This window comes from Dipodomys ordii, unplaced genomic scaffold (genome assembly GCF_000151885.1).
Source record: "Dipodomys ordii isolate 6190 unplaced genomic scaffold, Dord_2.0 Scaffold161, whole genome shotgun sequence".
Classification (NCBI taxonomy): domain Eukaryota; kingdom Metazoa; phylum Chordata; class Mammalia; order Rodentia; family Heteromyidae; genus Dipodomys; species Dipodomys ordii.
In genome coordinates, this window is record NW_012267377.1 from 946285 (window position 1) to 964791 (window position 18507).

An 18507-nucleotide genomic window follows, 5' to 3' on the forward strand; every position below is an offset into this window, starting at 1 on the left:
AGGGAGGGAGGGAGGGAGGGGTCAAAAGGCCTCACATATGCTCTGCCTAAAGCTTGAACTTTCTAAAAACAAAACTCCAGTTTCATGTGAGTTAAAATGACAGGGCTCAGCCCTGCTTTTAAGTCTGAGTTTTGCATCCTAGGTGATGGTGTTTCATTTTGTATGCCCGTGTTTAAGAAACCCATTAGGGGCGCAGTCATTATATGAACATGCAGAAAGAGTCCAGCCACACGCTATGACTGAGAAATGCAGAAAATTGGGTGCTCCAGCAAGCCAAGTCGGAAATTAATAATATATTTAGAATTACTTATAAAATGCCTGTCAAGCAAATGACAATACAGGCAAAAATAAAAATATGATTCCTGCCTGTAGCATGAATCCTGTACTCTGCCTGAGTGTTATGCTCTGTATTCTTGGAACTTAGAATGATTTCAATCCCAGCGGAAATTTCTGTTCCTGTCATTGTCCCCTCCCTCTAGACCATTTCATTCACTTGTGTATTTTTTACACCCCTTCCCCCCACCCTGTAGCTCCACCAACCCTCCCAGACGGCTGTGGGTCAAGCAGGCTCCCAAGGAAATCTTCTACACCTGGCTCACAGCCAAGCAGCCATGTCTCAAAGTCCGGTGCGGCAGGCTTCCTCCTCTTCCTCCTCATCCTCCTCTTCTTCAGCTTTGAGCGTGGGCCAGTTGGTCAGCAGTAAGTATCCTTTCTGGCTCCATTTAAATCATGCTCTCTCTCGCTCTCTCTGTGTCTCTCGTGTGTCTCTGTCTCTCTGTCTCTCTTTGTCTTTCTCTAAGGTCTCCCCCCCCTCTCTCTCTCTTGCTCGCTCTCGCTCTCGCTCTCTCTCTCTCTCAAATTGTCTAGTGTTCCTGGACCAGTTTTAGGGTGAAGTTCATAAAGTCCATGTCCAGATGGTTTCTTTCGAACATCCTGGATTCGTTCAAGCTAGGGCCAGCCCCCACCCCTACTTATAAGGGGTTCCTGATGTGCTGATTCAGACCTGCCACTTTCCACTGGCAGGGCAGGAGAGATAGCTCAAGGCTGAAATAAGCCGCAACAGGAACTCAGCTGGCTGGCAGCAGGTCAAGATGCTTTTCTGTGTGCTGAAGCCCCCCACTGCTCTGTTTGTAGGTGTCAGGGGAGGAACATGCCTGTGGGCTGTGGGCTAGTGGGTATGGTGCACAATGATCTGCCTCCTGGCTGGCGTGGGGGCCACTGCCTGGGCTGGATTCAGATGGAGGGTCTGGGAAAGGACCATTCACAAAAAGAAACAAACCTGCCAGTTTCTTCCCCCTCCCCGCCCAGTGCCCCTCCAACTCCCTGAGTAAATCAGATACTTCATATGTACATGTTTTAGAAATGAGATTTTTTTTTATCCTTGGCAAAGACACAATTTGTCATGTGCAAATACTACCACATTAAGATGAATATGACAATAGACTGATTTAAATGTCAGTTATTCAACTTAAGGCAATTCTTGCTTATTTGTAAAAACTGAAGAATATAGCTGGGCACAGGTGGCTCACACCTATAATCCTAGCTACCCAGGAGGCTGAGATCTGAGGATCGCAGTTCAAAGCCAGCCCAGGCAGGAACATTGGTGAGACTCTGGTCTCCAATTAACCACCAGAAAACCAGAAGTGGCACTGTGGCTCAAGTGGTAGAGTTCTCACCTTGAGCTGAGGAGCTCAGAGACACCACCCAAGCCCAGAGTTCAAGCCCCATGACCAAAAAAAAAAAAAACTGAAAAACATGTATGTAGATCCCAATTTACCAGGAACCCAAAAATTCCAATAGTTGTGAGTCTAAACAGCTAAACTAGGTATCTATAGCTAGCTAGGCATCAGTGGCTCACATCTGTAATCCTAACTATTCAGGAAGCTGAAATCAGAGGATCATGGTTCAAAGCCAGCCCAGGCAAGAAAATCCATAAGACTTTTATCTCCAATTAACTGCCAAAAAGCCAGAACTGAAGCTGTAGCTCAAGTGGAAGAGTGCTAGTTTTGAGCAAAAAAAGCTAAGGAACAGTGTCCAGTCTCTGAGTTTAAACCCCAGAACTGGCCCAAAAAAAGACAAAAGAAAAAAAAAAAGCTAAAACTCTGATAAGGCATCAGTGCCATTAAATGAGGGTGCGTGAGTATGCTCAAGGACAAGAGTGACCTTGAATAACAGAAGCCAAAGGAGTCTCACATAGCATGGCAAACCTGGAAACACAAGGTCACTCCCCCCAAAGAAATAGCTATTCAATTATATAAATAATTAGCACTAGAAAGATGCTGGCAGGTAGGGACAAAATGGTACCAAGGCATAATGGGGAGCTGTTGAAATGTCCAGGTCCTGTAGTAGACTGACCTGGATGCTCTTGACCTTGAAGATGGGTGAATGCTTGGGGGTTTCGGGGTTCCTAGGAGTTACCCATCTGCCAGATATTTTAGGTCATGTAAATATGTAATCTCTCTCCCTCAGTAGACACTATGTTGAAAATGAATTATATAACTTGTGGGCAGGCATGGGAAGGAAAAACTGGGAGAGAGCGAAGGGAAGGGTGACATTATCCAAAAAGAAATGTATTTCTTACCTGACTTATGAAATAGTAACCCCTCTGTACATCACCTTTATAGTAACAATTTTTAAGTAATTAAAAAAATTTTAAATATATATAATTTCTCTCCACTTGGGGGGGGGAACCTTTGTCTAACTGGAATAAAAACATGGGTAGGGCTGGGAATGGTAGAGTGCTTGCCTAGCATGCATGAAGTTCTGGGTTCGATTCCTCAGTACCACATACACAGAAAAAGCCAGAAGTGGCACTGTGGCTCAAGTGCAGAGTGCTAGTCTTGAGGAAAAGAAGCTGAGGGACAGTGCTTAGGCCCTGAGTTCAAGCCCCAGGACTGGCAAAAAAAAAAAAAAGGATAAAATTAATTTACTTATATTTGCATTTTCCCCAATAAAGAAACCCCTCTTAGGGTTTTAAGAGACAATGATTCAAACTTTGATCTAATTTAATATTCTGTATGAAGTCTCTGAAAACATTACATTTCTAAATGCCAGCAATATCCTAAATTTAGGATGACTGCTACATGGTCTGGAAAGGAAAGAGAGCAAAGTCAAAGTAATAAGTTAAATATGAAATAAAGATACAATAACTCCACAAATAGAATACATAGGTTGAACATGCAATTAAAAAAAAATATAAAGCCAAGCTCCAGTTGTTCACACCTGTAATCCTAGCTACTCAAGAAGTTGAGATCTGAGAATTAAGGTTTGAAGCCAGCCCAGATAGGAAAATCAGTGAGACTCTTATCTCCAATTAACCAGCAAAAGCTGGAAGTGGAGCTGTGACTCAAATGGTAGAGCACTAGCCTTGAGCAAAAACAGCCAAACAAGAGTGTGAGTCCCTGCGCTCAAGCCCCAGTACTGGCACCAAAACAAAAAAGTAATAAAACTACTCAGTACATGTTAGATAGAGAGATCGATGCATGGACAGACAGACAGATGAGTTTTCTCTGATCATTTGTCACAAGTTAGACAAGAAAGCATTAACCCTTTAGTCTTTTCACAATTCAGAAGTAGAGCCACTTACTGCACCAAATAGAATGTCAATGGCATCCTAACTTATGGGAAATCTACATTCCAATATACAAAGATTGGGAGGGGAAAGTTCCTTTACCTCATGCCTTGGAAACATGACACCAGTCACATTCAGAGCCTGGCTTCTCCTAGCCCACACTGGCTCTCCATCCTTTTGTGGAAGGGACCCAGCACTGCTACCCATCAGACTCTACCTCTCTCTCTCTCTCTCTCAACCTCTCTCAACCTCTCTCTCTCTCTCTCTCTCTCTCTCTCTCTCTCTGAAAACCCAACTACAGAATCAATGTCTGATTTATGTATTTATGGATCATATCCCTTTGAGTCAATACTTTGCTATAATGGTTTTCAGGACTCAAGGAAACGTGTCTCCCCATTTATGGTAAAGGATTCAAGGACAGTGAGAGGAAGAAGAATGCAGGATGTGGTATGGGATGGTCCTATGCGCAGGAACATCTGTCCCCATGGAGTTGGGGTGTGTGGCCTTCACAGCACATCAATGTGTTTAGGAGCTCTGGAAAATCCTATAGGTCAGGGATTTTGGTGGAACATTCATTTCATAGGCATGATCGATTGTTAACTCAGCCACCGGGTTGTTTTTTATCACAGCTTGGTCTATCCCCCATTTGGGGGGCTCTCAAGGAGCCCCCCAGAATTGCTTCCCTGGGACATAAGATGCTCTTGCCATCCAAAGCCCAAAGGGTTTTGGTGCTTTCTTATCAGGAACAGCAAAACCCAAATACTGGGACAAAAGATATTCTTAGCATCCCTGTTGCTTAGGATATTATAAAACAGGGTGCGTGCGTGTGTGTGTGTGTGTGTGTGTGTGTGTGTGTGTGTGTGTGTTTGTGCGCGCGCGCAGCAATCCTGAGGCTTGAACTTAGGGCCTGGCTGCTGTCCCTGAGCTTCTTTTGCTCACGATTAGCACTCTGCCACTTGAGCCACAGTGCCACTTCCAGCTTTTTGAGGGTAATTAATTGGAGATAAGAGTCTCACGGATTTTTCCTTTCCTGGGCTGGCTTCAATCCACAACCCTCAGATCACAGCCTCTTGGGTAGCTAGGATTACAGGTGAGAGCCACCAGCTCACAGCTTATTATAAGAATTTTAAGAGCACCAGGAACCAAGATTTTAAAAAAATTCTTGTTAAATTACAACATCACAGAACCTCTCATCAAAACCAATAGGCAATGAGTCTTCACCCTCATGTTGGTGAATCTGCCACATGACAACAAGTAGCTTCTATGCCTCTTGCCCATTCCAGGCAAAGGAATGGCAAATTCATGCTGTAGCAACAGATCTTCCCACATGAAGAGCACAGCATTTGTGGGCTCCTGCTAGAATAAGCATCTGGGTGAGAACATACCTTGTCCTGGGCTAAACCCTGCTCAGTCTCCATGGCTACCATCAGTACACACAGTTTCTATAGCCTGGGTTTTTAAATATCTAAAAGAAATATCAGGCAAATAAATGCTCCAAATTGAAGGTTAAGATTCTACAGTGTAGTTTTTAATGGATTAGCAGGAGGTGGGGGCTTGCTGAGTTTGGGGTGTTTATTGTTTTTGTTGTTGTTTTCTTCCAGCACTGTCCCTGAGCTTCTTTTGCTCAAGGCTATAGAATGATACCATTTGAGCCACAGCTCTATTTCTGGCTTTTGAGTCATTTATTGGAGATAAAGAATCTCACAGACTTTCCTGCCCGGGCTGGCTTGGAACCGCAATCCTCAAATCTCGGTAGCTAGGATTACAAATGTGAGCCACTGGTGCCTGGCTGGTGTTTTATTTTTAAGTACACTTTTTTTTTCATAAACCTCTGACTTTAAGCTAAACCCTTAGAAAACAAAGAACTACTACCTAGACTCAGAAAACCAAACCTAGAACATAAACACACAGTAATGGCGTATAGCATAATAAAACCCCTAATTTGTAATTCAGGCCATTTTCCAAGACCCAGTGAAGTCATCACATTGCAAGCAGGCTCTTCTCCCACATTCCATCACACATTTCGAGTGGTTTCCTACCCTTCAGAAATACTCGGAAGTATACCCATCATTTGCTTTGAGACTAGCACTACAAGCAGACAGTACTTATGAAAGGTATTTAATTCACACTTGGGCACCTTCCTTAAAGATGCATCTGACTCCTTTAAAAATCTCACTGCGGGGGCCAGGGAAGAATGGTATTGATAAATCACTTCAACTTATTTATCAACTCTGAGCTCATAAGCCAAACCTAACAGCCAAGAGGCGCTACATTTAAAACACAAAAGCACAACAAAACCAACAAATCTGTCCTAAGCATTTGATGCCACATAAGCTGAGAGGCCAGGAGGAAGATTCTACAACGAAGCTATTTTCACACAAATGGCAATTAGCTTCATTCAATTTTTTTTTAATTTTCAGACCATACATTCCATATGTACTGAGGGAAAAAATGATCAAATGCCTTTCGATCGCTGCCTAGTTTCAAGTCCAATTGATCCTTCTATAGCAAGAATCAGATTCCAGGTGATACTTGTTATCACTGTAGCCCTGTATATATTCTATTGGGCTGACTTAATCCAAAGCAAACTTCTACAAAAGGTGCTACTTCCTTCTCAGTCCAAAAAAACTCTAGCCTGCCCTGACCTAGAGCTGATTAAAAGTGCTGGATCCACCTTGTGGTACCAATCAAGGTGACACAAGATTATCCCTAAAATTAACCCAGCCTCTCCAGACCAAGAAAACAGATAACCCACCCTAGGTCCAAGGTCATACTCTGTGCTAGGCAAAGAGCTAAGATAATGTTCCGGAAAGTCTTCATTTACTGCATTTCCAGTTTCCCCTCCTCGAGCACAAAAGCAGACATCCCTCAAGAAAGGGGAACTGCTCCAACAGTGAAACAACTCAGGAGTTCACAACAAACCTCCAAATTAGAAAGAAAAACAATAGTATCATACTCTTTTTGATTACTTACAAGCATCCTTCAGATGCAGCTAAAGAATTCTTCCTAAGTCAAAAGACAAATGACTTATAATCAAGATATTAGAGCTAATGTTTTCCTGGTGGTAAGTGACCTTCTTGTATGGAAAGACTCCTGAAGTCTGGGAACCTAATAGAGCAAATGTATACATTTGGATAAGAACACAAACCTAAGAAGGTCAACGGTGGCTCGTGCCTATAATCCCAACTACTTAAGAGGCTGAGATCTGGAGGATTGTGGGTGGAGGCCAGCCCAAGCAGAAAAGTTCACTAGACTCTATCTCTAACATAAGCCAACAAAAAGCCCAGCTAGAGGCTTAGCTAAAGTGTTAAAATACCAGCCTAACAAGTGTGGTACCCTGAGTTCAAACCTCAGTACTGCCACATAATACACACACACACACACACACACACACACCCCTGGAAGATTTCTGGACATAAATGTAAGATCCCCATCTCAACCAAGAGCAGGAAATAGCATTTATTTCCATTATGCTAGCTACATGGGAAGTATAAATAGGCAGATCACCTACCCAGCTAGCCTGAGCATATGCAGGAGACCTTATTTGAAAAAGTATTGAGGGCAAAAAGGGTTGGGGACATTGCTCGAGAGGTAGAGCACCTGTCTGCCAAGGTCAAAACTGTGACCCAGTTCCAAAGGAAGGAAGGAAAGGTAGGAGGAGGAAAGAAGGAAGAAAGGAAAGAAGGAAGGCAGAGAGAGGAAGGGAAGGAGGTAGGGAGGGAAGAGGAAGGGAAGGAAGGAAGGAAGGAAGGAAGGAAGGAAGGAGCCACCACCAATCAACAAATCACATCAATACTGAGTCTCCCCATCAGACCATTATCCGTGCAGTTCAAAAGCATTTCTCTTATCATCTCTCTGTTCAAAACCAGGAGAAAAGGCAGAAGTTGAAAAATGTGTAAGTGGAGGAAGAGGCATAATGAATGTTCATTGGGACCTTGTGGAAGACACTAGATTCATTTCTCTGAGTTCTCAGTAAAGTCTTGATCATAAACACCAAACTGCTCTATGCATGGGTGTCAACACCCACAGCTTCCAACTCTAGCTACTGTCAGTGACCTAACCAAAAAAAAAAAAAAAAAAAAAGCTGGGTGGTGGTGGTTCATGCCTATAATCCTAGCTACTCAGGAGGCTGAGATCTGAGGATGGAAAGCCAACCTAAGCAGGAAAGTCCATGAGACTCATCAGCAATTAACTACCAGAAAACCAGAAGTGGTGCTATAGCTCAAAATGGTAGAGTGTTACCCTTGAACAGAATTGCTCAGGAACAGTGCCTAGGCTGTGAGTTCAAGTCTTACACTGACAAAGAAAAGAAGGGAAAAGAAAAAGAAAGGAAACCATGGTTCATAAAGCCACAGAAGCCTCTGGCCTCTTTTTTCTCCCATTTTGACCATTTACTGTCTGCCATACAATGCTGCTAGATTCCTCCTCCCTACCTCTTAGGGAGAGGCCTGGCCTTTCTTTTTGAACACCGGGCCATTCTGTACCAGCTTTCCTTCTCAGCTCTAAGTTCAAGATTTCTCGCTATTCTTTTTCTTATTGTTCCATTCCCCTTGCAAGGAGGTTTAAACTTTTTTTTAATCCTAATAACCCTCCTTTCCCCCCACAAAATCTTAGTATTGCAGATAATTGAACGTCTGTTATTGTCTTGCTGCCCTTTGGAGAACCACAATAAATGTGCTAAGGTTTGTCCTGCCCCTGACCCGGAACCAACCACTGGAGGTATGTGGTATAAGCACTGGGCAGGCAGCAGGGCTCAGGAGGGCTGGGCATGAGAGCCAGGATGAGCTACAGGAGAAGCCACAATCCATTCCAACTGACCAGGAATTACCAAAAGCAATTCTCCATCCAGTGCCCCCCAAAAGAACATCAGCTAGCTTTTCCGGGAGGAATTGATGTTTCCATGTTGCCAAGGATTCAGAAAACTGCCAAGCTCTGGAAAGCTGGGTTCGTCTCTATGCTCTTCACTTGCGACTCCTTCTCTTTGGTGATTTGGGATGAAGAAACAAGCAATGTGGGGGGGGGGCTCAAGACTTCTGGGATGTCATCTCTCAGAATCATTGGGGAATACTGGAAGCCACTGCTGGCCTCTGTGCTGAAGGGGAGCCTCCACAAGAGTTGACCCAAACCAAGTATTAACTATGTATTACCAGACACTGGGCAAGGGGGACAGGGAAGAAAAAGTAGGATTTTCACTCACTGTAACAACTAAACCAGTTTAACCCCTCCAAGCTCCACCCATGCACCTAGATTCTCAATACTGACATATTGATCAATCCCTAGCTGGAACACTGCAGCCCACCACCAACCTCCCAGATCACACCTTCCCTGTTCATCCCAGCACCCATACCAGGTTCATGCAGTTCCCACTAAACAGAATTAGACCCCTCCACTCCCTGAGAGCTGCCCATTCATAAAAGCCAGTATCTCCTCCCTCTGCCGGGCAAGTACACACCATAACTTCTTGAGTACCCGTGCCTCTAATTGTTTGTCATGCATTAGTAGTAAGTGCTAACACCTAATAGACTGTGAGGTCCATAAAGGCTGAAACTGCTTCTTAGATGTCTACTGCCTCCTTCCTCCACTCAGCTAGCACCACCAGAAGTCACTTAAAAAAATACTTACAAGCCAGGTGCTGGTAGTTCACACTTGTAATCCTAGCTAATCAGGAGGCTGAGATCTAAAGATCTCAGTTCAAAGCCAGTCTGGGAAGAGGAAAACAATCCCAACTGTTATTTTCAATTATTCAGCAAAAAGCTGGAAGTGGAGATTGGCTCAAGTGGTAGAGAACCAGTCTTAATTTGAAAAAAACCAAACAGCCCATTACTAGCACAAGAAAGAAAAGAAAGACAAAGAAAAAAGAAAGAAAGGAAGGAAGGAAGGAAGGAAAGAGGGGGAGGGAGGGGGAGGGAGAGAGAGAGAAAAGGAAAGGAAGGAAGGAAGAAAGAAAGAAAGAGAGGAAGGAAGAAAGGAAGGAAGGAAGGAGAGAGGGAGGGAGGGAGGGAGGGAGGGAGGAAGGAAAGAAAGAAAATAGAACCACTGGTTTGAAAATTCCAAAGGACCTTTTCCAAAGAGATGGGCCTATATTTCCTGGGCTAACCCTGAATACCTGAGCTCAAGCCGTCTTCCAGCCTCAGCTTCCCAAGTAGCAGAGACTACATGGAGTGCACCATTATGCCCATCTGTTTATTTGTTTGCTTGTACTGATGACTAAACCCAGGGCCTTGTGCATGTTAGACAAGAATTCTACCACTTGAACTTTGCCCGCACTCCTTTATTTTTGTTGTTGATACAGAATCTTGCTTTATTTTGCTTGGGCAAACATTTTTAAAAAAGAAGAAGAAAAGAAAAAGAAAAAAAGTCACTTAGAGTGCAAAGGTTTTGTTTCTTTTCCTAACAACCAAAGGATCTATAGCCCTGAACCCAGAAGAGAAATAAAGTCCACCACCATCCATAGACAAGAACTTGAATTTACGGAAAATGATGGGTTATTGTGCAGAAAGAGGAAGGGAAAACTTTTCACCTAAGTCTAGAGGAACGAGGTGAAGAACAATGGGACTAGCTCGCAGGGAGACTGGCTGCACTACAGGCAGGATTGAGCAGCACTTTGAAATCTTCCACCTTCCCCAGCCCATGCTGTCTCCAGCTCGGTGTACTCTTTCATTTATTCAGGGGTCAGTAGCCAGGGGGGTGGAAAGTTTCATTCTCCAGCTGTTGTGTCATTTCCCTTGATAAGTCCTAAATTGACCGCGTTATCCAGCACCAAAGGAGCCTTTCTGTGGTAGGCATTTTTGATTATGTGCCCTTTCAGGGGACAAAGGCAGCTGTGTCAGAAAACTGCTATGAAGGAAAAGAGGAGGGGGGGGGGGAAGACAATATTATTCTCCCAGCATTGTAATCATGTGCGTCTGAGAAGCTAATGTGAACCTAAAAATAATAATAAATAAGTAAGTAAATACATAGAGATTAGGCGAGACTAGGGAGAAAGAAAGTGTAAAAGATGATTTCCTGTTTCCTTCGAGGCTTAAGTCTTAGCACGAAAGATGCCGATTGCCACACTTCAAATGGAAGCCTTAAAAACAAATAGAGTATGTTTGCACAATGTCTGACCCTGTGGATGGGCAGCGTGGAGTGGCATTGAGGGAGCTCTCTCTACTCTTCCCTGGCTGGGTTGTTTCTTGTTTGCTAGCCCTAAGAGGTGAGCTCTTGCCCAGAAGAAGGGACAGGGGTACGCAGGCTCTCTTTGAGCTAGAAACATCTGGAAGTCTGCTTGGTGACGGTGTGAGGTGTGTCTGAAAGCGCTGGTCCCCCTACCTGGGAAGAAACGCTCTGGCCGGGCCGCGTGTTGACATCTTGATTCCATTTTCAAAACCGTCTCCACAGATCCTCAGACGGCAGCGGGTGAGGTGGATGGGGTTAATCTGGAGGAGATCCGAGAATTTGCCAAAGCTTTTAAAATCCGTCGCCTGTCGCTTGGCCTGACCCAAACTCAGGTGGGACAAGCGCTCAGTGCTACCGAGGGCCCCGCCTACAGCCAGTCGGCCATCTGCAGGTAACCGCGCCGCATGCCACACCTGTCCTGGCTGGCACGGGCCTCCTTTGCCTTCCAGGCTCAGCTCTGCGTCGGGCAGAGCATGGGAACCGAGTGTGGGGTAGCTGTATGTATGCAAAGGAAGATACCACTGCGCTGGGTGACTCAGGTCAACTCACCAAGAACGTCCAAGGCTGTGCGGTTGGAAGGACACCCCCCCTGGGCCAGGCCCTCTCTCCTGGTCCCCTGTGCTGCAGGCAGCAGGCAAGCACCCAGAGCACATTGCTCTCACCCCCCCCCGCCCCTCTTCCAGAGAGGAATATCAGGATTTCCTACAAAAACACACATTTAAAAAAATAAGAATAAATTAACCATCTCACAACAGACCTTGAAGGATTTTTTTTTTTAATTTGCCTTTCCAAGCACAGCTTTCAAAGTATTTTGGGGGGTTGTTATTGTTATTATTCTTTTGTTGTTGTTGTTGTTGTTGCTTCTCCAAAAAGAAGCAGCTCTGAAAAGGATGGTGAAAATCTGGCCTAACCCTGCCCATCCCCCACACCACCACCCAAAACCATCCTCCCTCTCCCCCCCCAAAAAAAAAATTGTTTAAAAAAGTAAATAAATGACTAAATCCAGCCTTGGTTGTACTCAAGTTGATCTGAGTTAAGTCGTGGGAAGGAAGCAGACCCCGTGCATGCGTGTGTGTATGTGTGTGTCTGTGCAACACTAATCCCATGTTTATGCATGAGGTAACGAAGGCACTCTGTAAGAGCTTTTTCCTCTTGGGCAATGCCTTATGAATCCTCTTCCATCAGGAAAAGCCAAGGAACCAACTCTAAACTCATTTAAGTGGATTTTGTTCTTGGTGATCCATGAAATGCTGTCTTTTTATCTGCTCTTTATACTTTTAATGTATTCCCCAAAGGACGGAAGTGTACTTTCCCTGCAGTTTAAGACTAAGGTTATAAATAACATCAGTATGGGGTAGTAGCTTGCAGCTCACATTTTGCTCAATGATTTTCCATAAAACCCATTGATTGTTGTTAAATACAAAAAGCACCATAGGATCCTCTCACTTCTATGGTCTCCCCTACTGTTTTTTCTTATAAGATACCTCCCTGTAGAAAATAACCTTTATTCAGTCTATACAAGGATACTACTGCTGGGGAATTTGTTTCAAGGCTTGTATATGTTATTCCAAACAACATGTACCAAAGCCTCAACACTAACAAGCACCGATGATATGAATACCCTCGCTTCCTGGTGGGAAACATTAATATTGTTTCATCTTGACAGCCCAGTGATAAAGGCAGGCACAGGTTTTTCTTTTTTTTTTTTTTTTTTTTGTTTCTTGAAGTTGTTGCTGACTTAACTATGGCTGCTGAATTTCTCTTTGGCTTCTTTTTAGCCCTAAACTATGATTTTCTTTTATTGAGTAAAGTGCTCTTTAACTCTGGTGCTGAGCATTATTTGGGTATTTCCAATCAGATAATGTTGATTTCCAAAGTTTTCCCCACTCTAGGATGGAGAGAAATAATGTAGGTATTTTACCATATAACAAGGGAACGATATATATAAAAAATAAGATATATATCCTGTAACAAATCATGGATATGGAATAGATCATATCATGAATCCGATGCCTGGACTTTGGGGACCTTCCATCCGCTTCCAGCATTTGGGTAATGTCATTTATGTCAGATTAACCCATTAGTTCATTAAAGTCTTAGAAAGAGCAAGGTCTGACACTGGAAAGATTTCAGTGAATTCACAGAGTGGGAAGAAATGTGCTCTGGAGGAGAGTCCCTGGAGTGTCACTGTTCCCTCAGCAAGCAGTGGGGACTCTGGAGCACTGTGAGGTCCCTACTCATCAGACACACAGGAAGAAGATGCCAGCAAAATTCCCAACATCCTCTTCACAAGTTCTTGTCACTTGCCAGGATGCTGTCAAGCCGGTAGTGATGCTCCCAAGAGTTCATTCAAGCTCTGAGCCTTTTATGGCGAATGCTGACCATAGGCAGAACATGGCTTTGATGGAGGGAGCTAGCCACGGAAGGCAAATAGACTTCCTCCCTCTTTGACCTGAAGTTAGATTTAAAAAATAAATAAATAAACAAGTACTTCTTCAAACCCTAGTGGAAGACAATGCCATGAAATTCTCATGAAAATTTAATACTATTTCTGCTGCTTATCATAATGTAAGAGACCTAAGAAGAAGAAAAAATGCACTGCCAAAAGTAAGCTTATGGCACATAAAGAGAGCCCAACCTTCCTTGTCTTTTTGCAAGCATCGTCTGTCATAAAACATATCGGCACTAACGCAGGTTTATTTCAGCCCCTGGAAAACAGACTATTATAATAAGACACACTCTGCAGTCACATCACTTATTCTTTTCAACTGCATGGAATACTTTCAAAGAGAGAGAGGGAAGAAGTTGTCAAACCTGGAAGGTTGTAGATTTGGATTTAAGATAAACAAATAGATAAAAGGACCCAAGCCTTTTTCATATCTCATTGAGTGTGTGTATGAATTGAGGGCTGAGATGACCTCTGGAAACACCCTATATAATTTTGTCCAGGATGTTTCATTTTTTTTTCAAGTCAATGCAGCAAAAAATTGCTGATGATGATTGATCTATATAGAAGACCTCATTTGGAGCAATTGATATCATTCGAGTAGAATTTCCAGATCTCACACATTCGACACAGCTTGATGCCCTGGACACAGAGCGCCATTAGGCTTGGTGGTGAGTGGAAGGTCCAAGGAGACCTTAGCACAGCCAGGCCTGGGGTATTCCATGGTAATTACAGCGTACCCAGCTGTTTAAGCCAGAATTGCAAAGTAACATGTGGGCTGTGTTTTACCTGGAAAGAGGGGGGGGGGCGTGTTGTTAAGTTACACCTGGTGAAAATCGTTACAGGAGAGAGAAAGAGAGTGCTTAAATTAAGACACGAAATGGTGCTTTAAAAAAAAAAAAAAAAGACAGTCAGGAAGAGAAACTTCCCCCTGTTGCCATCCAACTATTATAGCAGCTGAAACATGTTCATAACCAACACTGAGGAGGGATTTAAAGAAAACCAAGGGGGAAAGATCATTATTTTAAGTGAAACATTGTGATGATGGTTGCTTGGATGTCATTTCCTTGGGTTCTGCTGATGGGAAAGTAAAGCTGATACTATTAAAATCAAAGCTTGGAAGGAAAAGACTGATTGATAAGTTGTTTGTGTTTCCGTCCATCCATTGTGACAGTGTGTGCCTGCGTGTGTGCATGCATGTGTGTCGCATGCCCTGGCATGGAGCATGTTTGGGTGGGTGGGAGCTGGCTTGGGCTGGACTGGGCTGGCTACCTTGCAGCTGGCTGCTAATCTGGAGTGAATTCGCCCTGCCAGGCAGTCAGGCAGGCAGGCAGGAGGTCCACCCTGGCAGAGGACTCAGTGTAAGACTGTTCTTTCTCAATTCTCCCCCCAGACACACCATCCTGAGAAGCCACTTTTTCCTACCACAGGAAGCCCAAGAGAACACTATAGCTAGCAGTCTGACAGCCAAACTGAACCCTGGCCTTTTGTATCCTGCCAGGTTTGAAAAGCTGGACATCACCCCTAAAAGTGCCCAGAAGATCAAGCCGGTGCTTGAGCGGTGGATGGCTGAGGCTGAGGCCCGCCATCGAGCAGGTATGCAGAACCTGACCGAGTTTATCGGGAGTGAACCATCCAAAAAGCGCAAGCGGCGCACCTCCTTCACCCCCCAGGCCCTTGAGATCCTCAATGCCCACTTTGAGAAGAACACACACCCCTCTGGGCAGGAAATGACCGAAATTGCCGAGAAGCTGAACTATGATCGGGAAGTAGTTAGGGTTTGGTTCTGCAATAAGAGGCAGGCCCTGAAGAACACAATTAAACGCTTAAAACAGCATGAGCCGGCCACAGCAGTCCCTCTGGAGCCCCTAACAGACTCTCTAGAAGACAACTCCTAAAGAGATGACCACCCATTTTTCAGGAGGAACAAAATGGCATCCTTAGAATTACACCAAAAAAGAAAGAAGAAGGAAAAGAAGAAAAGGAAGAAGAAGAAGAAGAAGAAGAAGAAGAAGAAGAAGAAGAAGAAGAAGAAGAAGAAGAAGAAGAAGAAGAAGAAAGAAGGAGAAGAAGAAATTTTTAAACAACCCCAGGCATTATCACACTATATGTAAAGGAGTAAGAAAACTACTACCCAGAGGACAGAATGGTTTATAATGTACATCAGTTTTCCAAAAAGGAAAAAAAAATAGTATTTGTTTTGGTTTGTTTATTTGCAGATTTCTAAATAAGGAATAACACCACATGGAAAGGTGTGAGGTAAAGGCATTACCTCATGCATCTGGCTCCCCAAAGCCTGTTTGTTTGTTTTTTTTTAAAGCAAACCAAATGATAACCACATACTTTTTTTCTGTAGATGATGAAAATATTTAAAAAAAAGAAAAACTAAACCCAAAAACAAAAACCAACCACACCACTACAAACTTGTCTCTGTTCAAAGTGAATACAAGCCTGCCACCTGGAGGAGCGGCTGCGCCCCGTCAGGGACTGCGTACTGATTCACTCCAAAACCTATTAACCAAAGTCAGACACACGGCACTGCAAACCCCATCCACCCTTCGCTGCGTGTATAATTGTGTTGGCGCATTCTTCCATCTGTACTCATGGAAGCCTGATTTCTCCCACCTTTCCCACTCTGCCAGCTTGGTGGGGGCCTCTCTTGAAGCCATCCTGTGAGGCTCCCTCTTGATTCATCTTGGGGGGTGGAGGGGGAGCCCGGAAGGGGAGGAAAGGGGAACTTCTTCCTTTTTCTGGCTTTTGGGGGTTTTGTTTGTTTGTTTTAGGGGGCATTTTGGATCGTGTGCCAAATCATTCATTGTTTTCTTCTCACTATGACTTGTGGGTTTGAGAAAAGAAAGTGGAGCCTGCATTTCCCCTGCCTTCCCCTATTTCTCCATCTCCCTCTCTCGGGGCTCCTGGAAGGGCACAAACATGGGAGAAACAGCGTCTTTTTTACTTAGATCCTACTGAAATGCAGGAGAGACTCCAAATTAAGTAGAGCTGTGCTCGATGAACTGTCAACACTGGTATTCGGCTGTAATTGTGCTCACTGTCCACACCAAGCTTGGGATTTTTCTGTCTGTTGGCCACGTACATGGAGAGCTGACCAAAACTAATTTTGTAATATAAACATAAGCTGCACATGTGGTTCAATACTTACATCTATGTTATGCTTCTGTGCAAAGCAATTTCTCTCAGAAGTCTGATAGCCAAAGAAATGTCTCAAGGTTTCAGTCCAAATACACACAGGCATGTACACACCCATAAGCACCCACACAAAGAAACAGGCAACAAAAAAATGCTAGCAAGTAGATCGTCAAGGGCCGTAGGGTACTCTACTAATCTCACATTTTCTGCTGCTTCTTTCATCTGAAAGCAACGGCCAAGATTTTTCTTTTTTTCAGGGAAGCAGTCTTTCTTGGGATGCATAAATGGAGCCCAAAAAACAAAAATGACAGGGAAATTTAAACCACTGGAATTGGGGAGAGGGCTGGGTTCTTGAACAGAAAGTGAGTTTTCACAGTGAAGTGTCTCCATTAATGAAAAAATCTCCATTAATGAAAAATCTATAGAAGTAGCTCATATGAGATACAGAATAGCTTTCATTGTTAGAACTAGAAGATAAGTTCATTTTAAATAAACAACTTCGCTAAGGCATAGGGGACCATGGTACCCTATGAAGCCCAAAGAATATTCTGAGAATGGCTGGCTAGGTGAACACTTGGAATTGTAGCTGATGCTGTCACCCAGGTAGAGACAGGAGACATTCTGTCAAAGGAGCAGGCAAAAGAGAACCATCAATTTGCCTATCATCAAAATGTCAATATTGATGCATCAGTAATTAATAATACTATTCATGCACTATCTAGAGGCAAATCATGATCAAGAAAAGAGAAAATTCCACCTTGACCTTCCCCACTGAAATTTCACTTCCTGGGGCCCCTAATCCACCCCTCCCCAAGGAGTTCTACTTGCTTCTTCTCTTGGTTCCTTGGTTGTTTGGGTAACTCAGACCATATATTTGTCTTCTCAAAAGATTCATGTAGCCAAACGCCAGTGGTTCATGCCTGTAATTCTAGTTACTCAGGAGGCTCAGATCTGAGGATCAGGATTCAAAGCCAGCCTGGGCAAAAAACTGTGACACTCTTATCTCCAACTGGTAGAATGCTAGCCTTGAGCACCAAAGTTCAGGAACAGTGCCCAACCCCAGAGTTCAAGCCCCAGGACCAGCCCAAAACAAAACAAAAAAAAAGATTCATGCAGCAATCAGGTCACTGTAAACAAGGAAATTTGTAATAATACCAGTAACCCTGGAAATGGGACTGGTCTCAAAGAAAGATGTTTTGTCTCACCTGGCTGATGCCAATTGGACCACAACTATCAATGCCAAAAATATCATTTTTGCCACCACAAAACCTGTATAAAACCTATACCCCAGGACCCCCCAAACTTTATTGATCAAACTTAATCAATGTTATTGATCAAACCCCCAAACTTTATTTGTATTCTCCTAGGACCTGCTCCAAATTCTATCAAGAAAAGCTCCCCTAAGAAGAGAAATTAACAAGGTAACATATGATAGATGCTAAATGATTAACTATGTACCAGCAGTGGTCACAAAAGGCCTGTTCAGCTCTGAGGTCTATATTTGGGAGGTGAAAATGTGAAATAAAAGCAGACATCCCAAGTAGAATGAAAAAATGTATTCATCCCGCAGTCATGAAACCATTCATGTGCAGTGATTTTTTTTATAGTTTTCTAATTTTGTATTGTTTTATAAATTATTTATAAAGTGTTGTAATGCTTCTTATATTAATTTTTTACAGATAAAATTTTTTGCTACAAGGCCTAAAAAGGTGCCTAAACAGATTCTTAGGAATATAAATTATACAGTATAACACATAAGTCTTTGAGCCCACACCTATTGCTGAATTTTATTATGAATTTTTCTCATTTCCTCTTGTAAACAACTTTCCTATGCCAATAACATTTATGCGTCCTTTACGTTTCCATGAACTGAAGGTTTAGGTTGCCACCAACAACAAAATAATAATAATAATAAAAGCCACTTTGGCCATATGTGATTGTATTTCAAGCTTTAAAATCTCATACATTATTTTCATCTTCATTTCCTTCAGTATTTGATGAGAAAAATGACAATGGATACTGTGTTTCACATTGTGGGGTTTTGTTTTTATTTTCTCTCAACCAAAAAGAAATATTTTGAACAGTTCAAGATTTCACTTGCATTTGCAAGTTTGGGTTTCTTTATGTTGTAATCACATGGTTACACACTCAGACACACACACATACACACACACACACACACACA

At 43.2% G+C, this 18507-nt stretch overlaps 1 protein-coding gene across 2 annotated transcripts in view; it reads left to right on the forward strand.

The window, feature by feature from the left end:
• Positions 1–15089, forward strand: part of Pou6f2 (POU class 6 homeobox 2) — a 339941-nt gene extending 324852 nt beyond the window's left edge. The window contains exons 7-9 of one of the 2 annotated variants that reach the window (XM_013033013.1): positions 531–699; positions 10952–11120; positions 14677–15089. In XM_013033013.1, the coding sequence (XP_012888467.1) occupies positions 531–699; positions 10952–11120; positions 14677–15073 (735 nt within the window). In that variant the 3' untranslated portion in view covers positions 15074–15089. Of the gene's footprint in view, positions 1–530; positions 700–10951; positions 11121–14568 lie in introns of both variants that reach the window. The other variant, XM_013033012.1, reaches the window with a different exon arrangement.
• Positions 15090–18507: the final 3418 nt, after the last annotated feature.